This window comes from Dipodomys spectabilis, unplaced genomic scaffold (genome assembly GCF_019054845.1).
Source record: "Dipodomys spectabilis isolate Male_0828 unplaced genomic scaffold, ASM1905484v1 ptg000672l, whole genome shotgun sequence".
Taxonomy (NCBI): Eukaryota; Metazoa; Chordata; class Mammalia; order Rodentia; family Heteromyidae; genus Dipodomys; species Dipodomys spectabilis.
In genome coordinates, this window is record NW_024871349.1 from 162,802 (window position 1) to 189,085 (window position 26,284).

The window sequence follows — 26,284 nt, forward strand, 5'->3', positions numbered from 1 at the left end:
GATCCTGGAGCTGCGGCTGCAGGGGACGGAGGAAGGAAAGCCCCATCCTGCCTGCTGCCGTGGCCCCGGGGGGGTCCCACAGGCGCCGCAGCCGCAGCTGTGTTTGTGGAGATGTTTGAACACACACAGCTGCACGGCTCACTGGGCTAAGCCTGGGTCTGCCTGTCCCCCGCACAGTACACGTCCCCTGCGACTCAGAGCTGCTGTCATCCGGGGTTTCCCTGGCTGGCTTTCTCACTCATCAGGTTTGGGGGGAATGCACAGAGGTCTTCTCCATGTCTCCGAGTTTGGATTTCTTGGAGTTGGGAAAAATTCAGGGAGAAAGAATAATGACAGCAGCGGCCCTCCCTGAGAGCTAACCTGGGCCGCTCTCCAGAGGAGTGACTGACTGGTTGGACGAGGCTCAGATGTGCCAGGCTCGGTCACGGTCTTCTAGGGGAGAAGTAGATCCTTAGGAGTCGCTTGCCAAAACTCGGGATACCACATTCCCCCACCATCTGCATCATCTGACAGTGTTCCCAGGAAGGCCGCTCCGTGGGGACCCACCAACACCGTGGGCCCAACCCCATAAACAACCCATGGCGAATGCCATCAAAGGCTGGGGCACAGGAAGGGAGCGTGATGGCTTCATTCGGGTGGTCTGGAAGATGGCTCTAGGGATGTAGTATCTGTCAATCACTGGGGGTGATCAAAGGCACAAGAGTCTGCTGAGCCCAGGAAGATATGTAGGGGGGATTTGGTGACGGAAATGGTGAAGTGGTGGAACACAATATGAAAAAAAAAAAAAACAGCCATTGGTACACAAGAAATAGTGATCAGGAAATAGTGCAAGGAATAGGTTGCTGGTCCGGGCTTGTGTGTCTAGCTCACACTGCGTGTCTTTACTCATCGGAATTTGTGTTCATTTTCCAGGTGGTGAGTGAGAGTGTGCGTGCCACCTGCACAGGTTTGTGACAGGGCTCAGAGGAGATGCAGGGTGTGCGAGCTGGCCCCGTCTTACCTGGGCCATGGCTACCGGGGAGGAGACCTTCTGCCTGGCCAAGGCGGGGAAGCGGGAAGTATGGCTGGCCAAGGGTAGGGTTGGCCCTGGACTTGGTGTTCGCTTTCCCTGACTGGAAAGGATCAGGCCTGGATCCCAGCAGTTCCAGAGGAAGGAAGCGGGTACCTGTCACACGCAGAGGCCGCACTCGTTAGAGCAGAAAGGCAGCAGGTAACTTGAGCACAGAGTCGGGGAGCTGCGGAGTTCTGAGAAGATGCCCATGGCTGTGGGAAGCGCTTAGTGAGTACGGAGCCCACTGGGCCCTGCCTTGAGCCGTCAGATCGTGGGGCCTGAACTCTGGGCCTGGGCACTGTCCCTCAGCTCTTCAGCTCAAGGCTAGCACTCTACCACTTGAGCCACAGCGCCACTTCCGGCTTTTTTCTTTTTGCTTATGTGGTGCTGAGGAATCGAACCCAGGGCCTCATGCATGCAAGGCAAGCGCTCTACCACTGAGCCACCTTCCCAGCCCTAGCTGTCAGATCTTGCACACAGGTACACCAGGGCTTCCCAGCCCCTTGTTATCTGTACACAAACGTGTACTGGCCAAGCACCCTCCTTTGGACCCTTCATGCCTGCTAGCTGTACGAGCTTGGGCAGGTTAACCCTCTCGGGGTCTCAGTTTTCTTTTCTTAAAAAATGAGAAAAATACTTCTTCCATCATAATATGATAGAGTCCAGCAGAGAGTTCAGGGAAAACCGTCCTGTGACCCATCCAAGCAAGTCCCTCCAGCTTACCGCAGCTCCAGCCCCCCAGCTGCAGGCCCGGGGAGCGCTCAGACACATCCTCACTGTCCCCACAGCCCTAGGGCTGGAGAGAGCCCTGATGCAGCTGGGGGGCCTCATGTCCTGCATGGCGTGAAGCCAGAGAGCAGACCACACCTTCATCTGTCCCCTGCTTCCAGAAGAACAGAAGGCTCTAGAAAAGGGACAACAAGGGCTAAGAATGCAGTTCAGTGGTAGGGTGCTTGCCTAGCATTCGTGAAGCCCTGGGTTCGAATCCTCAGGACCACATACGCAGAAAAAGCCGGAAGTGGCGCTATTGCTCAAGTGGTAGAGTGCTAGCCTGGAGCAAAAGAAGCTCAGGGACAGTGCCCAGGCCCCGAGTTCAAGCCCAGGACTGGCAAAATAAGAGGGGGGGGAAACAACTAGAATTATTGTTTTCCAGTTGCTTCTACCCATCCATGCATTTATATATATCCATTCACCTATCTATCCATAGATCCATCCATCATCCATCTATTTATTTTTATTTATATTTTTTGGGGGGGTCCTGTCGTGGGGCCTGAACTCAGGGCCTGGGCGCTGTCCCTCAGCTCTTCAGCTCAAGGCGAGCGCTCTACCACTTGAGCCACAGCGCCACTTCCGGCTGTTTTTTCTTTTTGCTTATGTGGTGCTGAGGAATGGAACCCAGGGCCTCAGGCTTGCAAGGCAAGCGCTCTACCACTGAGCCACCTTCCCAGCCCTCATCCATCTATTTATCCATCATCATCTGTCCATCCATCATCTATGATCCATCCATCTGTCCAATGTGAAGTACTTGCCCTAAGATCACACTGTATTAATTGATACAGAAAGATACAGAGGTTCCCATCCATTTAGTGTGCATGTTCTAGAAAAGAGTATGCGGTAGTGCCAGCCTAGATTTTTGGGGACTGAGAGGCCCAAGTTCAAATCCCAGCTCCGTCATTGACTCGTACATGGAACAAAACATTTAGCTTTCTACTCAGCCCAGCGTCTTCATCTATAAAAGTGGGAGGGATCACTCCTCCATTTCAAGGCTCCTCAGGGGATCAGAAGAGACAACACCTCCATGCCTAGCCTGAGGTCGGTGCTCAGGAAACGGGGTCCACTCCAGCCTCTCCGAAAGGCTGCAAAGGCCAGGTCAGTGAGAACATCCTGGGGGTGGGGGTCGTGGGCAGTGCTTCTTAGCTACAGAGAGGTCACCGATGCATGTCACCGGATTTCATCTGAGTATGGAGGGAACCCAGCCTTGGCTCCATTTTGTGCGAAGGCAGTATCCTGCATCCTGAGTTTCCAGTCAGGAGTCGGATTCACCGGGCTAGAGGTGAGTACTGGGAGATTGGAGGTTGGGGTGGACTTGAATGGGGGGGGGAGGGAGGGTGCTCAGAGTTAAAGGGGTGAGGGATGAGGCAGCTTATGGGGGGGAGAGGGGGTAGAGGGGATCAAACTGCACTCCCCGGAAGAGAACAGTGTGAGTCTTTCATTCTTGGAGAGTTACCACCCGCCCATCGCCTGGATTCCACTGGCTCCCGGGCCACAGGTGCTGTGGTGGATATGGGGTGGATGCTTAGCAGTGGCCATTTCACTGACTCGTACCTGCTTTCCTTGGTGGGGAGCCCCACGGGAGAGGCTGGGGGTGGGGGTTACTTGATGGAAAATTACAGACCCAAGATTCTGCCTTCACACCCCTCCACTGCTGCGAAGTTCTGAGAGAAGAGGAAGAAGATGTAAGGGGAAATTTCCCATCTCCCCACCACTTCCCCTCCCCCCTGAAGCAGAAGACACATCTTGTCTTGAAGTGGGGGAGGGGGGAGGAGGGGGAACACTGGGCTTGGGATGGCCCTGTACCCCAGTACCCAGGAGCAGTGAGGAGAAGAGATTCTGTGCTGAGAAGCCCACGGGACACATGGCGCATTGGCAGGGCGAATGCCCGAGGGCTGGGAGCCGAGCAGGGCATGGGGGGGCGCCCCTCACCAGGCAGCCCCTCTTACGAGGTCTTCACACACACGGCCGCCACGCGGAGCACCTGCGCTCTGCCTTTTCAGGGTGGGAAACTGAGGCTGCGGTCCTGGGTGACAGGAGAGGGACAGGAAGGGAGGGGTCCTCTCCCCCCCTCCCCCAAGCTTACCCCAGGACAAGGTGGCTCTGGGCATTTTCTCTAGGAAAATCCCAGGGAGAGGGCAGTGGCTGGTGAGGCCCAGGGCTTTGCTGGAAGCCACTGAGGGCAGGTATTGGGTGGAAAAGTCCAGTATGTGATTCACCCTCCTCCTGTGCCCGCGTCAGGGAGGCCAGCCCCCCTGCCAGGCTTCTCCGTGTCCAGCCTGGACGTTGGCCGCTCTGGCGCTCCTTGTCTAGTAAGAGACAGCCCTACCTGGCCCAAGGGTGGAGGTGGGGGGAAGGGGACCAGGACTGGGGGGAGCTGAGGTCAGGCTGCGTGCGCCCCTTCCTCTCTGCCTGAGGGAGCAGCTGTGCCCACAGGAAGGTGACCGGCTTGTGAAGGAGGGGGCTGAGGCTGGGGGCGGGGGGGGGGGGGAGGGCAGAGGTCTTGGCTTCCTGAGGTTGGATGTTGGGATGTTGTAACCCCGGTTCACAGCCTTTTGGTCTCAGCCCCTCCTGTGCTTGTGTGCTTCTGATCCTCTCCCCACGGACAGACAGAAGGCAGACACGAGAGACAGAGCAGCCTCCGAAGCACGTGGATGGGACTCTGCACGGGCAGTGTGAGACCCTGCCCCTTCGGGTCCGTACGCTCAAGGCCGTGTCCCCAGGACCTAGGAACGCAGGTATGTGTGGTGCAGCTGACCCCCGGGGACTGAGGTGAATTGGGACCCCCTCCCCAATCTCTTACTGCTGCCCCACAGGGCTGAGACCTGGAAGGCAGGACTTGATGGACTTGTGTGTCTGGGGGTCGGGGGTACATAGGCCCCTGGGGCCGCAGGCAACGGGTGCTCCCGAGTGACCTCAATTACCGCAGCATTGGGGATCCTCCAGGACAGGCTCACAGACAGAGAACTGACCCCCAGGGAGCTGGGTGAAAGATGGGAAGGACAGGAGTAGCCAGGGCCTGCCATGGCTGGGGTGGGGGGGACCCAGGCTCGGTACTCCCCTCTGCGTGGAGGGAGGGAGGCTGGGCGTGTTTGTGTCCTAGGAGATCTGAGGGGAGGAGCTGGCAGCCCGTGGCAGGCCCTGCCGCCCACGGGGTGTGAGGGAGACCGGCTTTGGTGCCATGCACACAGGTATGCGTGTGCAAAGGAACGTGACGGACACCGGCCTCTGTGTGTGTGTGTGTGTGCGTGTGCGCGCACACACACAGGGGTGTTGGTATGTGGGTGTGAGCTGGAGCAGGAGTCGGGCCATTCCTGGGCTGGCTGGGGACAGACAGCCGCGGAACGTGTCACCGCCCATGCCCAGCCCTCCCATGCCCGCCCGAGCCCCACCAGGGGGGTGGGGGGGCGGCTCCCTCCACCTTGCCGTTTCCCGAACACTGAATACTCAGTGCAGACCAGTTTGCTCCTGGAGGATGGTGAGGCCCATCGCCCTCCCCATCCCCTCCCACCCAGCTTGGCCAAGCCAGGGGACAGCAGGAGGGTGGGGGGGGGGGGACCACCATCAGCTCCTGGGGTGGGGCCTGAGAACAGAGAGCTGTCCAAGCCTCCTCTCGGCTGCGGGGCTCTGTCATTGCGTGGTTCTTAGCAAGCTGGCCAGAGGTGGGAGGGCACGCTGTGATGGGGCTACACCTCCCTCCACTCTTCCTTCCCTCCTTCCCTCCCTCCCTCCCTCCTTCCCTCCCTCCCTCCCTCCCTTTCTTCTTGATTTGTTGTTGTTGTTTTGAGACAGGATCTCATTATGTAGTTCTGCCTACATAGGGAACACCAAACCTCTGAGTGCTGAGATTACAGGAGTAAGCTACCATATGTGGTAGCCCTTTTAGCTGTGTGTGTGTGTGTGTGTGTGTGTGTGTGTGTTCCCGCACACCAGTCCTGAGGCTTGAACTCAGGGCCTGGGCTCTTTATCTGAGCTTTTTTTTTTTTTTTTCCTCCTCTCCAGGCTGGCCCTCTATCATTTGAGCTCTACTTCTAGGTCTCTGGTGGTTCACTGGAGATAAAAGTCTCACAGACTTTCCTGCCCAGGCTGGCTTAAACCAGGAACCCCCACATCTTAGCCTCCTGAGTAGCTAGGATGACAGGTGTGAGCCACCGGTGCCTGCTGGCCCTTTTAGCGTATGTGTGTGTGTGTGTGTGTGTGTGTGTGTGTGTGTGTGAAAGTTTGCTAAGTGCATTTATTTTTTTTTATTTATTTATTTATTGTCGGTCGTGGGGCCTGAACTCTGGTCCTGGGCGCTGTCCCTCAGCTCTTCAGCTCAAGGCTAGCGCTCTACCACTTAAACCACAGCCACTTCCGGCTTTTTCTGCTTATGTGGTGCTGAGGAATTGAACCGAGGGCCTCATGCATGCAAGGCAAGCACTCTACCACTGAGCCACCTTCCCAGCACCCCCTTTTTACTTTTGAAAAGAACCCAACATGGAGATCTTTATGTCGCTTTTCTGTGTGTCTATATCCCCTCCTGACATTTCTTTCCCAAGTCTGTCTTAAGTCCCTCTTGCTGCAATTTTTAGCCTCTTTCCCCTTGACTTACCTTGGCTCTGAGCCAGCTTCCCTCATTCCGGTTTTCCTTCTTACCCATAAGTTTTTGTTCTTCCCGATAATCTTCTTTTCTGGTAAACATGTTTAAATTGTTACGATAAAGGTGATGAACAGAGGGGTTACAGTTACGTAAGTCTGGTAAAGAAGAATGTTTTTTATAACATAAAAAAGTTACGTCCAGGTCTACGCGTCAACTCTTCTCTCTCTCCCCTCTCTCTGCCCGTATGAATGCATCCCCAGATCCCGCGCCCACACGGGGTTCTGTGACTTGCTCCCCTGTCTGGCTCTCCTCTGTCTCTCGCTTCATTCATTCCTTCATTACTGCTCTTCCTGCCAGATCCCTTGGCAGTCCTGATGTTCGGGGGCTTACTCTGACCCTGTTACCCCATGTCTTGGCAAACAAAGACAATCTCTTCTTGTCTTTTACCATTCTCATCATTATCCACCCCACCCCCCTTCCATTATCCTACTTGAGCAAGGGGCCCTTCTGTCTTCCAGGGAGACTTAAAGCTCAGAGAAGAGGTGTGTCTCCCCCAAGGTCACACAGCAAGACCCAGCTTTGCTACTGGTCATCTTGGTAAGTGTATTCAGCAGCTCCTCAAGAGTCTGTCTTACTGAGCAGCTGCTCTATGCCACCTCCTGAGCCTCCCCGCTTTAGCCTCTGCTAGTCACTACGATAAGGTGCTTGAGAGGCTGTGGTGGGGATTAGGGATGTGGTCGGAAGAGGCCCACGGAGGTTCATCCAGTGTCAGCACTCAGTGTTTCTCAGCCGTTAACCCTTTGTGGTTATTGTTGTGATGAGTAGGCCTGCCTTGGACTCAGGCTTTTTGGTGTTCTTGGATCTGTGTGTCCGAGTTCATTCATTTATGCTTGATGACAATTCGGGAGCCATTCCTCAGGGGGATGGCCCCCATTCAGAACTGGCCACAGGAGCATGAGCTCTGGGGGTCTGGCCCGCAAAGCCCCCCCCCCATGGGTTTGCTGTCTTACTCCCTCCCCTCCCTCTTCCCTTGAGCTCCAGGTCTTGGACTTGCAGCCTAGTGGCTCTTTCCTTGTTCTCCGTCCGGGCTGAGCTTTCCATCCATGCCTCTGTGTGGGTTCCAATACCAGAATTTTACCCCGCCACGCTTTCCCCTGCCCGCACCCTCCCAGTCACCTTCAAAAATTTCCATAACCTCCAATCGCTCCTGCCCACGCCTTTCTAACTGACTTGGGCTTGGGCTGTTGCCTGGGTTAAAAGGACCAACAAATAAACACAGATTCTTCCTTAATAAAAAAAAAAAAAAAAAAAAAAAGACTCCCCTGTGTTTCCTTAGAGCCTTAGAGAAACATGGAGCCTTGCTAGACGGCTCAGGCTCACTTCACTCTCCTGGTGTCTCCTGGAGGTGAGGGGCGGGGGGGGGGGGGGCGGCTCCCCCCCCACAGCCGGGCATCTCCACCTGGCATTTCCCTAGGGGGAGAGGTAGCAGGGCCTCAGGCCCTTGTGAGTCAGATCAAGATTCTGCACACCGCCTGGCATTTGACAGACCCATGAGAGGGACAGAAATAGCGCTGAGAGCGGAGGGGGGCTGGGGAGCTTTGTCTCCGGGGGGTGGGTGGGGAGCAGGGAGAAGAGGGGGTGTCCTGCCTGCCCAGGATGGGTAGCTCCTGCTAGGACTCCTCTGGGGGGGACCCATCCCCATCATCTGACCCTCTTAGGTCACCTCCTACCAGGTGAGGGTGCTCTGTGACCTCTCTGGCACAAGCCGCGTCCCCTTCCTGGGAGATACAGTGGGGAGGGGGAGACAAGGAAGGAATGGCTTCCTCAGGCGGCTGGCACTTGCTGCTGGTGCTGCCCAAGGTTCCCACCTAGCCTTGTTCAGAGGCCCCACCTTCTGCTTGCCTTCCGATCGCTTGAACGCCCAGCCCTGGTGGACTCCAAGCGAGAAGGATCCATCACAGTGTGCCTGGCCTGGAGCTCCAGGCACCCACTCGGCTACCCCTGCCCTTTGACCCCAACCCCCCCCCCCACACACAGCCTATGATCCCCTCTGACCTGGAGGCCAGCATCTGGGCAGGTGTCACTTGGAGAACACAGACCATCTGGGCGGAGGGGCTGGTGAGATGGTGGCTGCCCATATAGATCAAAAAGGCACTTGAACTACAGAACCCAGGCTTGGGTTTAGGTCCCAGCTCTTCCTTATTGGTCTTGAGCAAGCAAGTCACTTGAGCTGCAAACCTGGCCAGGTCAGAGGTGCTTCCTGGATGGGAAACGGGGTCTCGTGGCTCCTTGGAACAGAGTGGAACTTTAGGTGGAAATGCCAGGCAGAGTTTGAGAAGGAAAACAATATAGCCGGTTGTGGGGCAGGGCTGGGGGGGGAGGGGATGGTGCAGGTAGGTGGTAGAGCAACGGCCCAGCAAAGCATAAGGCCCTGAGTTCAAACACCAGTACCAGTACCACAAAAAAAAAGCAATATGCGAACAGCAAAGACCGGGCAGAGGGCAGAATGGGCTGACGCACATACGCACCAGAGTTCACGGCTCCTTCCTTCTCCCCCAGCCTTGGCCTCTCTCCTCCCGCCCTGCCCCATCCACTCCGTGGAGATGGAGAGGAAAGTGGCAATCCACGAGGCTGGGGCTCCTGTGATCTCCTGGGTCCCTGAGGAAGGAGAGACCAGGGACCAAGAAAGCGAGGACCGGGTGAAGGACCGGGGCCAATGGACCAACAAGATGGAGTTCGTGCTGTCCGTGGCTGGGGAGATCATCGGCCTAGGCAACGTCTGGAGGTTTCCTTACCTCTGCTACAAGAATGGAGGTGGTGAGTTCACCTGGGTTGGCATTGTGGGCAGTGCCTGCCCAGACCCCTCTTTCTGGCCTGAGGGGGAGCTGGTGGGCTCTAACCTAGCAGCCCTTGTGGCTGGCTCACACATTCATTTTACCTCTTGAAAGAATTCCCTGTATTCTTCCTGGAGAAGTATGTATTATAAATTCCAGAAATATTCCAGGAAGGAGGAAAAAAAAGAAACACTCAAATTTAGGGATTCTCCTAAACAATATAATACACACACACACACACACACACACACACACACACACACACACACACACACACACATATTGTTTAGGAGAATCCCTACCATATATATATACCATATATATATATATGGTATTTATTTATGCCAGTCCTGGGGCTTGAACTCCGGGCCTATTTGCCTTCGTGCTCAAAGCTAGCGCTCTACCACTTGAGCCACAGCACCACTTCTGGCTTTTTCTGAGTAGTTTATTGGAGATAAAAGAGTCTTACAGACTTTCCTGCCTGGGCTGGCTTTGAATTGTGATCCCCAGATCTCAGCCTCCTGAGTAGCTAAGGTTACAGGCATGAGCCACCAGTGCCTGGCAAAAAATACATGTTTTTAAAAGTGGAATCTGAACTGAAAATGTAAAAGCTTTTCTTTCTTTTTTATTTTTTTTGTGGTCATTCATGGGGATTGAACTCTGGGCCTGGACACTGTCTCTGAGCTCTTTTTTGCTCAAGGCTAGTCTCTACCACTTTGACCTACAGAGCCAATTCTGGTTTTCTGGTGGTTCATGACAGATAAGAGTCTCTCAGACTTTCCTGCCGGGCTGGATTTGAACTATGGTCCTCAAATCTCAGTCTCCTAAGTAGCTGGGATGACAGGTGTGAGCCACTAACCACCCATCTGCTTTTTTTTTTTTCTTGTGGTGATTCCCCATATAATGGGTCATAACACCTATTTCTACAGCCTTTCCATTGTGCTAGGCCTTACAAACAATCTAGAAATGATTTCTGGTTGCTAGGAGGGAGATCATCAGGTCCTGTGCTGTTTTTCTTGGAAGGTCTTGAACACTGTGGGTTTGGGCAGCGAGGTAGATTCTAGATCAGTCTTCCCCCAGTCATAGTAGGCCAACTACTAGGGAAAAACAGACCGCCACCCCTGTACCCTGATCCCTCATTTTTAGTGAGATCTGGATCCCAATCTTCGATCCAGGAAGGGGATAATCCTAGCTACTCAGGAGGCTGAGATCTGAGGATTGCAGTTCAAAGCCAGCCTAGACAGAAAAGTCAGTGAGACTTCTACCTCCAATTCACCACCAAAAAAAACAGAAGTGGAGGTGTAGCTCCAGCCTTGAGCAAAAAGGCCCTGAATTCAATCCCCTGGACTGGCACAAAAAGGGAGGAGAGGGGCAGAGATTAGTTTATTACAGACAACCTAAAAATAGGTTTATACAGGTACACAATGTCACAGACTAATACAAATGTAAATTTTTTGCTTTAGGCAAGAGTTATACATGGTAATAATAAGGTTTATCTCAGACCAATGATATGCTCTGATTATAGTTAAATACAATTTTTATTAATTTATGTAGGGAAATTTGTTGGTTATTAATGAGAGTTCAGTAGAGAAAAGTCTTTCAAAAAAAAAGTAGAAGGGGCTGGGAAGGTGGCTCAGTGGTAGAGCGCTTGCCTTGCATGCTCAAGGCCCTGGGTTCAATTCCTCAGCACCACATAAGCAAAAAGAAAAAAGCCGGAAGTGGCACTGTGGTTCAAGTGGTAGAGCGCTAGCCTTGAGCTGAAGAGCTGAGGGACAGTGCCCAGGCCCAGAGTTCAGGCCCCACGACTGGACCCAAAAAAAAAAAAAAAAAGTAGAAAAAGTCAGTGCAGTGGTTCACATCTGTAATCCCAACTGCTTGGGATTATGCTTGCATAAATAGAAGGACTGAAGTCCAGGCTAGCCCAGGAAAAATACCATGAGACCCTCTTTGGAAAATAGCTAAAGCAAAAAGGGTTAGAGGTGTGGCTCAAGCTAGAACACCTGTCCAGCAAGCAGGAGGCCCCAAGTTCACACCCTAGAAACACCCCCCCAAAAAAAGTATAAAGTAGAAAACCATAGTACAATTATTGGTCCAGCTACAAAAAAGGAAACTACAAAACGGATCATCCTGAAGAAATGGTTCCCCCTTAAAGAGAAGAGATGCTAACCGTTGAGCGTAGGGTGGAAAAGCCCTGCAGGGAGGAGGGAGGAGAGAGGAGAAGAAAAAGGCCTAATTTAGAGAGAGAAGAGGATGTGAGGGGGAGATTTCCAATCAACTCCTAGCTTGAAGCCACTATGTCTGTAGACATCTCCCCATGCCTGTTCTGGGGCTGACCACGAACTATGGGCCAGGCAGAGCCTCAGGATAGAGAGGCCCTGTCTGAACACAAAGCAAAACCCAGAAATCTAGAAGGAAGGCAGGAAGGCTGTGGGGCCTGGCTCAGCGGTGGAGGGGTAGCCTGGCGCACACAGGGGGCCCTGGATTACAGCCCCCGGGCCCTGAGAGGAAGGGAGAGAGAGGGAGGGGGGAGGGAAGGGAGAGGAAGAGACACTCTTAGGATCAGACAGCCAGCCTGGGTTGGAGGATGGCCTCAGTGTCTTCGTTTGTGCCTTGGATTTTTGCATTAGTTTTGGGTTTGGCCTCTGTTCTCTTGTCTCTAAAATGGCGGCGGTCACTCAGTTCCTATGCAGTGGCAGGTTGTTTTGTGAGGACTTTTCTGTTGACCAGACACACAATGAGCACCCGACAACTGCCAAGTATTCTTTGGCAGTGAGGCCCGGGTGCTTTGTGCATCCCAACATGAGCGCAGGGGCCCAGGGCTGCCTGCCTGCCATCCGGGGTTCTGATCCAGGCAGATCGGAACCCAGCAGAGGGGAATGCTGAGAACTATTAGCGGGAAACAGTGTCTGTCTGAGGTGTTCTTGTTTGTTTATTTTTCTCCCAAATGTGTCAAACCTGATAGCTTAATAAGCATATCAGATCATGCAGAACATATGTCTTGTTCCAAAAATAATACACAAACAAGATTTGTGAGGGAAAAAAAATCAGAGCCAGGCGCTGGCAGCTCACGCCTGTAATCCTAGCTACTTGGGAGGATCTGAGGATCCTGGTTTGAAGCCAACCCAGGCAGCAAAGTCCCCCGTGATACTCTTAATCTTAAAAACTGGAGGTGGAGCTGTGCCTCAAAGTGGTAGAGTGCTAGCCTTGAGCAAAAATGGCTCAGAGACAGCACCTAGGCCCTGAGTTCAGTGGGAAAGCCAAAGCCCTATCACCTGGTGGCCCACAGACAGGACGAGGCCCCTTTGGGCCTTGAGGCAGAGGCTCTGAAGGGCAGGGCCCAGGCGCAGCGAGGGGCTCAGCCCTCACGCCCCTTCCCTCTCCTCCACAGGCGCCTTCTTCGTCCCCTACTTCATCTTCTTCTTCAGCTGCGGCATCCCGGTGTTCTTCCTGGAGGTGTCCCTGGGCCAGCACACCAGCCAAGGGAGCGTCACAGCCTGGAGGAAGATCTGCCCCCTCTTCCAGGGTGAGTCTTCCTGCACAGCATTTGCCCATCGTCCTCCCTCCCCTTCCTGTGCAACATCTGCCCGTCCTCCCTCCCCTTCCTGTGCAACATCTGCCCGTCATCCCTCCCCTTCCTGTGCAACATCTGCCCGTCATCCCTCCCCTTCCTGTACAACATCTGCCCATCATCCCTCCCCTTCCTGTACAACATCTGCTCATCCCTCCCCTTCCTGTACAACATCTGCCCATCATCCCTCCCTTTCCTGTATAACATCTGCCCGTCATCCCTCCCCTTCCTGTGCAGCATCTGCCCGCTTCCTTAACCCTTGCCCACCTCACTCTCCATCCACCGCTCAGCCTGGGCTAACTGGACAGACAAGCTTCGTGGGGCCTGAAGCTTACACAGCTTGGGAATGAGGACCCACAGCATGGAAACCAAGTTACCAAAATCACAAAGAGCAGATCTGGTGCAGGTCTTGGAGGGGCCTCTGAGCCTCCTCTGTGGGTCTGTAGGTCTGAGTGTGCGCTGAGCCTCCCACAGTGCCAACCCTGATGCTGCAGACAGTCAACCAGAAAAGACAGTTGAGAGGGCTCCCTTGGGCCAGGGGACGGACCCCTGTCCAACTAGGGTGTGGACTCTGGTCTCTAGAACTCAGTACAAAGAGTCCAGAAGGGGCAGGGAGGGACAGGCCTGAGGCTGGCTGCCAGAGAGCCTAGCAGTGGAGCTGTGCACAGTGGTGCACTTCTATAATCCCAGCACTTAGGAGGCCAAAGCAGGAGGATTGTGAGCTTGAGGCTATTTGGGGCTCCATAGTGAGATTCTGTCTCAAAAACAAACCAAGTAGAGACGGCAGAGGAGAGAGGAGAAGGAAGGGAAGGGGAAGGAACGGGACTCCATGGATGGTTTCATGTCAGTGACAGAACCCCAGTGGTCCTTGTCCTGAGCCCACGGCTGGCGGCTTCCATGCCGTCCCTGCTTGCGTTAACGTCACCCTCGCGCGCTGTGTGTCTCTCCCCCACCCCTGTTCCCGAAGGCATCGGCCTGGCGTCTGTGGTCATCGAGTCTTACCTGAACATTTACTACATCATCATCCTCGCCTGGGCCCTCTTCTATCTGTTCAGCTCCTTCACCTCCCAGCTGCCCTGGACCAGCTGCTCCAATGCCTGGAACACAGGTAGACCCCCGTGCGCCAGCCCCCACCCCCACCCCGGTCACCATGGTGACGGCTGCCGTGGTGGCGGTGGCAGGCTCTCTCCGCCTCCTCCCGTGTAATAGTTCCCAGGCATGTGCCAAACATGGTGCCAAAGGGGTGGAGACAGCCTAGTGGGGCAAAAGGGAGAGGAGGGGGGAGTGTGGGATATCGCACTGGTGGGGGGGGGCGTGGGAGGGAGAGAGGAATCAGAGGGGCAGCACTGGAGGGAGCCGGCCATGGGGCTGCCTGGGACCCAGGGGCCCTCCTACACCCAGCCCTGGCGCTCTCGGAGATGGAGCCCCCAAAGAAAGCTCTGGGGCCTAGCCATGGTGGAAGGCAAGGCGCTGGATGTGAGGACAGAGGCCAGGGGAGGCTTCGGGTTTGAGGAGCTCCTCATCTTCTCCGTCCCTGACCCCTCCCCTGCCTGTGCCTGCAGAACTCTGCGTGAACTTCCTGAACCACTCCGCAGCCGTCATGCACTCCGAGAACTTCACCTCGCCCGTCATAGAATTCTGGGAGTAGGTGCTACCTTCCAGGCCCCCCCCGCCCCCCCCACACACACACAGGGGAAACCTGCGCGCCTGAGCTGTGCGTGGTCGGGATGTCCCGGGGGTGCATGTTTGAGACTCTGGGCACGCTGTCTAGCCTTCACCCACACCACTGAGAGACAAGGGAGTCTGTACCCCCGCACACACACCCATGCTTGCCCACAGACACTCCAAGCCCACACCCAGACCTGGATTTTCCACGCAGGCCTGCTTACATTCCCCCATTCACTGTCCTCTGGCACGGTCAGGTCCTGCCTTCCCCCGAGGTCCAGGACCCCCATCCCTGAACACACATATACCTCAGGGTGCTGACAGCCTGGGGATCTTCCAAACCCTGTTCCCACCAGCCAGGGGAGTGTTTACACCACGAATGTGTGCCAGCCAACCCTCCCACGATCGTGCACCCCTCTACCCCCCGCCTGCCCGCGTGTGTGTCCCTCTTGCTTCTCCCCAGCCTGCCTGGGCCCACTGGCTGCATCAGCCCCAGCTCGCTCACCTGCGTCCTCACCCGCATCTGCCTGGCTGGCCAGGTGGGCACTGCTCACACCCATTTGCTTTATGTCATCTTTATGTCCCCCTGCGCATATATAAACATACACGCACCTGTACATACACCCGAACACGTACCCACCACGTAACTGAATATCCACTCTCCCACTCCTGACAAACCTCACACGCCCTCACCCTCTCTCTTTATCTCTCTGTGCAACAGTTAGAGAGACACAGATGCCCGTGGGATTACGGTGATGGGGGTCCCCCCCACCCCCAGCCAGGGTCCCTGACACCACAGGTGGGAGCGCAGGGGGAGACCGGCCTCCCCTGGGAGGGAGGAGCGGGAGGCGGGGGCTGGGGAGAGGAGGAGGCACAGGATGGGGTCAGCTCTGAACACACTGTGGGGACAGTGGCCATTTGTCCCTTCGACCATTCACCCCGGTGTTTGTTCTTCCCAACCCACCAGGAGACGTGTCCTGGGCATCACCTCCGGCCTCCACGAGCTGGGGGCCCTGCGCTGGGAGCTGGCGCTGTGTCTCCTGCTCGCCTGGATCATCTGCTACTTCTGTATCTGGAAGGGGATCAAGTCCACGGGCAAGGTGAGCTGCGCCAGCGGCCCCGGCCACAGCCCGCCCTGCGCATGGGCACTCCAAGGGGTCCCTCCTCCCGAGAGATGAAAGGAAGTCCTCGGGGTCCCCCCTGGTGGGGTGCAGGGCAGTGGCAGGACAGCTCGGCAGTTTTGGCCCGGGATAAGGAGAGGTTTTCTTTTTTGGTAGACTTCAAAAGGCCCGTTTACATAAATAATACTCAGAGCCAAATCAAAAAGCATCAAAATCTCGCAGCCGGAGCTAATCTGTGTCTAGGTGGCCAGTGGGTGGCCGGTTAGATCTGCTCGTCCCTGGGGACCTTGGTGCCTCTGCCTACTCATTTCTCTCAGGAGTCTGTCACTGCGTGTGTGTGTGTGTGTGTGTGTGTGTGTGTGTGTGTGTGTGTGTGTGTGTGTTGTACTGTGTGTACGGTACTCAGGAGCCACACTCACAACTGCTTATTATACATGATTCCACCTGAACAAGAGTCTCAGTACACAGAGCTACAAGCAGAACTGCCTGGCTAGACGGGGCGAGACTGAGCTCCGCTGTGGAGTGAGCTCAGGGGGAGCGGGGGCATTGCTTCCCACCCAGAAACCAAGAACGCCGCTCCCCGCTTTCACCAGCCAGGCCTGGCAGGGGCTCAGGCCGCCAGTCAGGCCCGTCCCCAAGCCGTCCCTTTGCCTGGCTTGCTGCACAAGGGAGATGTGGGGGTAATGACACACAGGGCGGTCCTGGGTTGGGACACAGGACCCCTGTGACTCCGAGGTCCCCGTGGGCCGACTGACACCCTTCCTCAACCTTCACCTTGGGAAAGTATCGCCGAAATCTCCCTGCCCATCCCCCCCCACCCTCCCTACACCGCCCCCCCCATGGGAGGGGAGATAGCAACCAGGGTAAAGGATGCAGTGTGTGTGTGTGTGTGTGTGTGTGTGTGTGTGTGTGTGTGTGTGTGTGTGCTTGTCAACCCTGGGGCTTGAACTCCAGACCTGGAAGCTGTCCCCGAGCTTTTCTGCTCAAGGCCAGTGCTCTACTGCTTGACCCAAAGCTCTGCTTTGGGATTTGGGGTGGTTCATTCGAAACAGGAGTCTCATAGACTTTCCTTCCCTGTCCTGGCTTTGAACCGAGATCCTCAGATCTCAGCCTCCTGAGTCGCTAGCACGACAGGCGTGGGGACATCTGAAGTTGGGGCCCGGTAGGGAAGCCTGGGCAGTGGGGAGACTCGGGGAGGCCCGTCTCTCCCGAGAAGCCCCTCCTCCCCCGCATGCAGGAGTGACCTCGGCCCCCCTCCCTCCAGGTTGTCTATTTCACGGCCACCTTTCCTTACCTGATGCTGATCGTCCTGCTGGTGCGCGGCGTCACCCTGCCCGGCGCCTCCCATGGCATCCTCTACTACCTGAAGCCGGACCTGCTCCGCCTCAGGGACCCGCAGGTGGGCTCCGTGTGGCACCGGGACTCCGGGGCCGCTCACCCTGCGCCCATCTGTGCTTGGGCAAGTCTTTACTTTGCTTTAAAAGCCATCTATAAATACAGGGGGCGACACAGAAGAAAACCCAGAAAGGAACTAGTGCATCTCTTGGAATCTATAATTCTATAATTTCTGTTAGCACAGCAGTATATTTCCTCCCCAGCTGTTTTTGTTTTTGTTTTTTGGGTTTTTTTTTTGTCGGTTGTGGGGCTTGAACTCAGGGCCTGGGCGCTGTCCCTCAGCTCTTCAGCTCAAGGCGAGCGCTCTACCCCTTGAGCCACAGCGCCACTTCCGGTTTTCTGGTGGTTCATTGCAGATGAGAGTCTCATGGACTTTCCTGTCCGGGCTGGCTTTGAACCACGATCCTCAGATCTCAGCCTGCTGAGTAGCGAGGATTATAGGCGTGAGCCACTGGCACTTGGCCATATATCCTTTTTGTTGTTCTTTAACTAAATCCTGTGTTATTAAATTCATCTCCAAATGCCAACCGCTTAGGTTTGCCAACAGAATGTATGGGTGTTCCATGAAGGGCCAGGCGCTGCTGCCGTGATGGGGATGGGAGAGTGGACGGAGGGGCGGGCATGCTTGTGAGCAGGGAGACCGAGGGGTGGGCTGGTGCGCACGCCAGCGGCCTGGGCTCTGCTCTCCCGGGCTCCCTTCCGACCCTCCTACCACATCCGCGGGCATCTCACGCAGGTGTGGATGGATGCCGGCACCCAGATCTTCTTCTCCTTTGCCATCGGCCAGGGGTGTCTGACAGCGCTGGGCAGCTACAACAAGTACCACAACAACTGCTACAGGTGAGGACAGCCCTTCCCAAGGGGACAGGGATTCCACTGGGGGACGGGGGCGAGGGGAGGGGGGGGCTGAGCAAAGACCCACCAGCCTGGGCCCGCCCCGGACGCTGCTGCTGCTGCTCTCAGACCTTGCCCCTTGCCTTGTCCTTCCCCGTTTGTGCCCCCTTCCCTCTTCACCCGGCCCCTCTCCCTCTCCATCCCTGCTGCATCCCCCTGCGTGCACACAGGGACTCCATCGCCCTCTGCTTCCTGAACAGCGCCACCAGCTTTGTGGCCGGCTTTGTCGTCTTCTCCATCCTGGGCTTCATGTCCCAAGAACAAGGGGTGCCCATTTCCGAGGTGGCCGAGTCAGGTGAGTGGCCTCCCGGCCTCACAGCTGTGGTCCTCCTGCAGACCAGAGGAACCGGAGCCCGGGCCTCGGGACCCTTTCAGCGTCAGGGGCAGGAAGTGTGGGACACACTGGGTTTCTAGAATGAGATGGGGATGGGGAAAGGGGAAACTCTTGCATGCATGTGTTTATGAAGGAGTGGATGAACAAATGAATGTATAGATGGATGGGTAGATGGATGGATGAATGGATGCATGCATATGTGCATAGATGATGGATGGATGATGGTGGATGCATGGATGGGTGGATGGATGATGCATGGGTGGATGGATGATGGTGGATGCATGGATGGGTGGATGGATGATGCATGGGTGGATGTATGTATGTATGATGGATGGATGGTGGATGGATGAATGATGGATGGTAGATGGGTGGATGGATGGATGGATGGGTGGATGGATGGATGGATGGATGAATGAGTGGATGAGTGGATGGATAAATGGATAGATGGATGAAGGGATGGATGAGTGGATGGATGGATGGATGAGTGGATGGATGGATGGATGGATGGGTGGGTGGGTGGGTGGGTAGATGGATGTATGGGTGGATGGATGGATGATGGATGGTAGATGGATGGATGGATGGATGGGTGGATGGATGGATGGTGGATGGGTAGATAGATGGATAGGTGGATGGATGGATGGGTGGATGGATGATGGATGGATGATGGATGAATGGTGGATGGATGGATGGATGGATAGGTGGATGGATGGATGATGGATGGATGGTGGATGGATGGAGGGATGGGTGGGTGGATGGATGGATGGATGGATGGATGATGGATGGGAGGATGGATGGATGATGGATGGTGGATGGATGGAGGGATGGGTGGGTGGATGGATGGATGGGTGGGTGGATGGATGGATGGGTGGGTGGATGGATGGATGGGTGGGTGGATGGGGGGTGGATGGGTTGGGTGGGTGGATGCATGCATGGATGCATGGGTGGATGGATGGGTGAATGGATGGTGGATGGATGGATGCATGCATGCATGGATGGGTAGATGGATGGATGGTGGATGGATGGAAGAATGCATGCATGCATGCATGGATGAAAGGATAGAGAGATGATGAACAACTTGCTCTCCTCAGGAAGAGCAAAACAATGGGTAAGTCCACTGTGTCCTCTTGAACCACCCCCATGCTGTGTGTGCACGGGTGTGCCCAGACACACATGGGGCTGGGCGGGGGCGGGGGGGAAGGGGAGTGGGAGGGCTCCTCGGTGCTGCCCAGAACCCAGAGCCCAGAGCCCATGGCCCGTGCTGTGCTTGGCAGGTCCCGGGCTGGCCTTCATCGCCTTCCCCAAGGCCGTGACCATGATGCCGCTGTCACAGCTCTGGTCCTGCCTTTTCTTCCTCATGCTCATATTTCTCGGGCTGGACAGCCAGGTACAGCACCCATGCCCACCCTGCCCTGCCCTGCCCTGCCCTGCCCAGCCTGCCCTGGGTCCTTCTTCCAGCTCCTACTCCTCCTGGCCTTGCCTGGAAGCCTTCTGCTGCCCAGGGCTGTTATTTGAGGTTCCCACTGATGTCCCCCAACTCTTCTCCTGGACGCTCAGCTCTGGAGGCCTGGCTTCAGCCCCACAGCCTTGCGGACAGAACCTTCTTCCCCTCCCAGGCCCCCCCCCGCCCACTCCCAAGCCCCTGCGGCAGGGCAGGCTGTGGGGGGGGGGCGCCCACACAGCCCCTCACCCCCCCCCCCCCGTCCACAGTTCGTGTGCATGGAGTGTCTGGTGACCGCCTTCCTGGACATGTTCCCCGGGCAGCTGCGCAGGCGCGGCCGCCGTGAGCTCCTCATCCTGGCCATCGCCATCCTGTGCTACCTGGTTGGGCTCCTGCTGGTCACCGAGGTGAGGGGGCCCCCGGGGGAGGAGAGCCTGCCGGGGAGATGGCCCCTGCGTCCTGTCCCTGTCCCCTGTGTCCCTCTGCCCATCTCAGGCCGAGGGTCCACCTGGTAACCAAAGGCAGGTGGTGGCCATTAGCGGCTCCCCTTTTCCCAGCCAGCCGACCCAGGAGGAGGAAGAGGAGAGGGATCCCCGCCCCCCCCAGCCCTGACCACCCTCCACCTCCACAGGGCGGCATGTACATCTTCCAGCTGTTCGACTATTACGCGTGCAGCGGCATCTGCCTGCTCTTCCTCTCCGTGTTTGAAGTGATCTGTATCGGCTGGGTGTACGGTGAGTCCCCCCACCCCCCTTCCGCCCCGGGAGGCCGCAGCAGGGGAAGGAGAGCTGGGAAGGGGCAGAGACAGCCAGGGGCTTCCTGAGAGTGGGAAGCCCGGCGTCTCTCATTCGGATGGCGAGAGTCCGGTTCCTGGCAAGGCCCGAGGAAGCTGCTGAGCCCCCAACCCCGGCTGGAGTCCCCTCCCACACACAGGCCCTCAGCCCCCCACCCCCAGATTCCCTCCTTCCCGTTGCAGTGGCTGGCTCAGTGCCTGGGCGTTGCTTGAATACTTGTACAAGCAGGACCCTCACGCCCGTGTTTGCCAAGCTGCCTTTCCCACCCGCGTGCCCGCCCGTGGCGCCCACCAACCCCAGCTGAGCTACTCGGGAAGGCTGAGGACCCCCGGCCCCAGCCGGCCCCACATTCCGCAAAAGGCTGGAGATGGAGCTGTGGCTCAGGTGGTAGAGCAGGAGCTGAGGGACAGGCCCCGAGTTCAAGCCCCAGGGCCGGCGCAGAGTGGCCTTTTCCACGGCAGCTGCTCCCATGTCTTCCCAGAGCTTGTGGGGGGACAGGCACGGGGGAGGGGCACCCCGCCTTGTGGTGGTGGCCCTGCCCTCCCCCCCAGCTCTGCAGCTCCCAGGGGGCCACCATCGCAGGGAGGGGCTGGGAGGAGCCCAGGGGCCCGGGGACACCCCCTCCCTCTGCTCCTCACCCTCCCCCTTGCCTGTGCAGGGGCCGACCGTTTCTATGACAACATGGAGGACATGATCGGCTACCGGCCGTGGCCCCTGGTGAAGATCTCCTGGCTCTTCCTGACGCCGGGACTCTGCCTGGTACTGCCCGCCCGCCTGCCCGCCTGCCCTTCCTCCATGCCCTGTGAGACTCTCCCCCCTCCCTTTCCCCCTCCTCCCATTCCTGCCCCATGCCTTCCTGTCGGCCTCGCCCTGCCATTTTCTTCCAGGAGCTCCACCCACCCTTTGCACCTCTGCCTGCTCCATCCTGGGCTGGGGGGGGGGGGGGGGTCCTGGCCCTGGAGGCCTCCGGGCTTCCGCTGGGGTCTGACCTGCCTGGGCTGTGGGAGCAGCGGGAGGGCCTCCTTCATGGCCTGCTCCTCCCTGCTTCTCTCCTGCAGGCCATCTTCCTCTTCTCCCTGAGCAAGTTCACGCCTCTGACCTACAACAAGGTGTACGTGTACCCGCCCTGGGGCTACGCCATCGGCTGGCTGTTGGCTCTCTCCTCCATGGCTTGCGTTCCTCTCTTCGCCATCATCAACCTGCTGCGGGCCAGGGGCTCCTTCACGGAGGTAAGCAGCAAGCTGGGTGCTGTGGCTCAAGCCTGTCATCCTAGCTACACACACACACACACACACACACACACACGCACGCACGCACGCACGCACACACACGGAGCTGAAGATGCGGGAGGCAGGGAAGTTGCAGTTCGAGGCCAACCTGGGCTTAAGAAGTTCCCGAGACTCCATCCCAACCACTGACTGGGAGCAGTGGCGTATACCTGGCATTCCAGCTACAAGAGAAGTCCAGGGGTAGGGCACGGTGTCGTATACCTGTCACCCCCAGCACCCCAGGGAGGGACAGGCTGGCTGGGATATAAAGTGAGACCCTACCTTGAAAATAATTAACAAGTGCCAGGCAGGCACCGGTGGCTCCCACCTGTCATCCCAGTGACTCAGGAGGCTGAGATCTGAGGATCATGGTTCAAAGCCAGCCTGGGCAGAACAGTCCCTGAGACTCACATCTCCAGTGAACCACAAGAAAACCGGAAGTGGCGCTATGGCTCAAAGTGGTAGAGCGCCAGCCTTAAAACAAAACAGCTCAGGGACAGCGCCAGGCCCTGAGTTCAAGACCCACAACTGGGGGGGGGGGAGTAGTTGGCATAGGGTCCGGCTGCTCAGGTGTCACTGGGGACGGGCTGCCCCGTCTGTCCTGCCCTTCCCCCCCTGAACACATCGTCCACCCACCGGCCACATGTGCTGCCACCAGCTCCGCCCCCAAAAGGTGGGCGTGGCTCCGGCCATCACCTCTGCCCACATTCCACCTGGCGAGAGGGCGCGGCCAGCGGTAGCGGTAATGACGCACACGCGGTCCTGTGGTGACAAGGACGGCTGTGACAGCGCGGTGGCCCCGGCCCATGCCCTGGGACGAGAAAGCGGAGCTGGCCGGCCTCTCGCAGCCCGCGGGTCTGAGCTGAGCTGAGCACACCTGCTTTCCTCTCCGCAGCGCCTCCGGCAGCTAGTCACGCCCGACCCCAGCCTGCCCCAGCCCCGGCCGCGCCCCAGCGCGGAGGGGGGCCTGGCCCAGGAGGGCAGGCTCCCCACCGCCAAGGAGGGCCTCGTGGCTCAGGAGAAGGAGACGCACTTGTAGCGGGCGGCTCCGGACCAGGCCCCCTGGGAGACAGCGTCTGCTGAGACCTGGGGGTGGCGGGGTGGGGGGCACCGTGGGCACCCCGCTGGGCCCTGGCTGAGCCCAGACCCCGCCCAGGCTCGCTGACCTCGCCCTCAGCTGTGTTCCTGTAGTTTTTATTATTATTATTATTAGCATACATCCGTTATGCGGGGGGGGGGGGGGAGGAGGGTGCCATGGTGATCACGCATGCACTGTACTCCAACCCCCTCCCCCTCCCTACCGTCCCCCCAAGCCCCCCTCCGGAAACAGTTTCAACAGCTTCGACTGTTCCCGGCTTCATCCAGGAAAACCTTCTAGGCACCCCCTGTCAGCCTCCCTGGCGCCCAGCCGCCCGGCACAGCCTGTACCCCTCCACCCCGGGCCCCCCAGCCCATCCACTCAGCGTATTCCAAAACTACACACCCTCCTGCCCCTTCCCCTCCAAAACTACACACCCTCCCCTGCCCCAAAACTACGCACCCTCCCCTGCCCCAAAACCCACCCTCCCCTGCCCCAAAACTACGCACCCCTCCCCTGCCCCTTCCCCTCCAAAACTACGCACCCTCCCCTGCTCCAAAACTACGCACCCTCCCCTGCCCCAAAACCCACCCTCCCCTGCCCCAAAACTACGCACCCTCCCCTGCCCCTTCCCCTCCAAAACTACGCACCCCTCCCCTGCCCCTTCCCCTCCAAAACTACGCACCCTCCCCTGCCCCAAAACTACACACCCTCCCCTGCCCCTTCCCCTCCAAAACTACGCACCCTCCCCTGCCCCAAAACTACGCACCTCTCCCCTGCCCCTGCCCCAAAACTACACACCCTCCCCTGCCCCAAAACTACGCACCCTCCCCTGCCCCAAAACTATGCACCCTCCCCTGCCCCAAAACTACGCACCTCTCCCCTGCCCCTGCCCCAAAACTACGCACCCTCCCCTGCCCCAAAACTACGCACCCTCCCCTGCCCCAAAACTACGCACCCTCCCCTGCCCCAAAACTACGCACCCTCCCCTGCCCTTCTCCTTCTCAGTACTCCTTCCGTCAGAATGGTATGCCGTGTCTTTCTAAATACATAATTCTATGTACAGAAATACATGTGTGTGTGGTGCATGTATGTGCCTGTGTGTGTGCGTGCGTGCGCCTGTCCGTGAGTGGAAAAAACACAATAGGCTTATGAGCTCATCTCAGTCTGGCGTTCTCCACTTACATTCATTTTCCTGCCGATGACGCGATTTCATTTTCCTTTCCATGGCAGTGTACCATTCCATTCTACACACACACACACACACGCACGCACACACGCACGCACGCACGCACCTACATTCCATTCTACACACACTCACGCACGCACCTACATTCCATTCTACACACACACACATGCATACACACACGCACGCACGCACCTACATTCCATTCTACACACACGCACGCATGCACCTACATTCCATTCTACACACACGCACCCCTACATTCCATTCTACACACACACACATGCATACACACACGCACGCACGCACCTACATTCCATTCTACACACGCACGCACGCACGCACGCACCTACATTCCATTCTACACACACGCACCCCTACATTCCATTCTACACACACACACATGCATACACACATGCACGCACGCACCTACATTCCATTCTACACACACACGCACGCACCTATATTCCATTCTACACACACACACACACACGCACGCACCTACATTCCATTCTACACACACACACCCCTACATTCCATTCTACACACACACACCTACATTCCATTCTACACACATGCACCCTACATTCCATTCTACACACACACACACCCTACATTCCATTCTACACACGCACACCTACATTCCATTCTACACACATGCACCCTACATTCCATTCTACACACACACACACCCTACATTCCATTCTACACACACACCCTACATTCCATTCTACACACGCATGCACCCTACATTCCATTCTACACACACACACACCCTACATTCCACTCTACACACACACGCACCCTACATTCCATTCTACACACACACACACCCTACATTCCATTCTACACACACACGCCCTACATTCCATTCTACACACACACGCACCCTACATTCCATTCTACACACACACACACCCTACATTCCATTCTACACACACATGCACCCTACATTCCATTCTACACACACACACGCCCTACATTCCATTCTACACACACACGCCCTACATTCCACTCTACACACACACGCACCCTACATTCCATTCTACACACACACACACCCTACATTCCATTCTACACACACATGCACCCTACATTCCATTCTACACACACATGCACCCTACATTCCATTCTACACACACACACACCCTACATTCCACTCTACACACACACGCACCCTACATTCCATTCTACACACACACACACCCTACATTCCATTCTACACACACACGCCCTACATTCCATTCTACACACACACGCACCCTACATTCCATTCTACACACACACACACCCTACATTCCATTCTACACACACATGCACCCTACATTCCATTCTACACACACACACGCCCTACATTCCATTCTACACACACACGCCCTACATTCCATTCTACACACACACACACCCTACATTCCATTCTACACACACACACACCCTACATTCCATTCTACACACACATGCACCCTACATTCCATTCTACACACACACACGCCCTACATTCCATTCTACACACACACACACCCCACATTCCATTCTACACACACACTCCCTACATTCCATTCTACACACACACACACACCCTACATTCCATTCTACACACACATGCACCCTACATTCCATTCTACACATACACGCGCCCCACATAACATTCTACACATGCAGGTGCCCCACAGTCCATTCTACACGATCATGCACCACATTCCATTTTACACGCACCTTACATTCCATTCTACACACACACACCCCACACACACATAATATTCTACACACACATGCACCGCAATTCCATTCTACACAGTCACGTGGGCTACATCCCATTCTACACACACACACTCACCATACATTCCATTCTACACACACGCAAGCTTTACATTCCGTTCTACACACACACACACCCTACATTTCATTCTACACACACACACCCCACATTCCATTCTACACACACGCACCCCACATTCTATTCTATACACACACCCTACATTCCATTCTACACACACACACACACACACACGCCCTACATTCCATTCTCCACACACGCACCCCACATTCTATTCTACACACGCACCCTACATTCCATTCTACACACACACACGCACACCCCACATTCTATTCTACACACGCACCCTACATTCCATTCTACACACACACACACCCCACATTCTATTCTACACACGCACCCTACATTCCATTCTACACACACACACACACACACACGCCCTCCATTCCATTCTATACACAAGCGCGCCCTATATTCCGTTTTACACACACACACACACACACTCTACATTTTCTTGCACACCCTGGCTGC

The 26,284-nt window shown here is 56.4% G+C and overlaps 1 protein-coding gene across 2 annotated transcripts; it reads left to right on the top strand.

Moving 5' to 3' along the window:
• The first annotated feature begins 4,447 nt into the window (after positions 1-4,447).
• On the top strand, positions 4,448-22,817 carry Slc6a12 (solute carrier family 6 member 12). Of its 2 annotated transcripts, none has more exons than XM_042672177.1 (16): positions 4,448-4,560; positions 6,920-6,998; positions 8,961-9,218; positions 12,624-12,758; positions 13,771-13,911; positions 14,366-14,447; positions 15,436-15,568; positions 16,854-16,988; positions 17,721-17,824; positions 18,079-18,173; positions 19,484-19,596; positions 19,920-20,057; positions 20,282-20,384; positions 21,103-21,203; positions 21,503-21,673; positions 22,608-22,817. In XM_042672177.1, the coding sequence occupies exons 1-16, from the start codon at positions 4,477-4,479 to the stop codon at positions 22,749-22,751; spliced, it is 2,016 nt and encodes a 671-aa protein (XP_042528111.1). In that variant the 5' UTR covers positions 4,448-4,476; the 3' UTR covers positions 22,752-22,817. The 2 variants fall into 2 exon arrangements, with proteins under 2 accessions (XP_042528111.1, XP_042528110.1); XM_042672176.1 differs by having other exon boundaries at positions 4,450-4,560; positions 18,049-18,173.
• The last annotated feature ends 3,467 nt before the right edge of the window (positions 22,818-26,284 follow it).

Excerpts from the sequence above, each read along its gene's own strand:
- Slc6a12 (XM_042672176.1), top strand. The coding sequence starts at position 4,477 with ATGGGACTCTGCACGGGCAGTGTGAGACCCTGCCCCTTCGGGTCCGTA. Across the intron at positions 12,759-13,770 it reads GATCTGCCCCCTCTTCCAGG|GCATCGGCCTGGCGTCTGTG; the intron begins GTGAGTCTTCCT and ends CTGTTCCCGAAG. Across the intron at positions 13,912-14,365 it reads CTCCAATGCCTGGAACACAG|AACTCTGCGTGAACTTCCTG; the intron begins GTAGACCCCCGT and ends CTGTGCCTGCAG.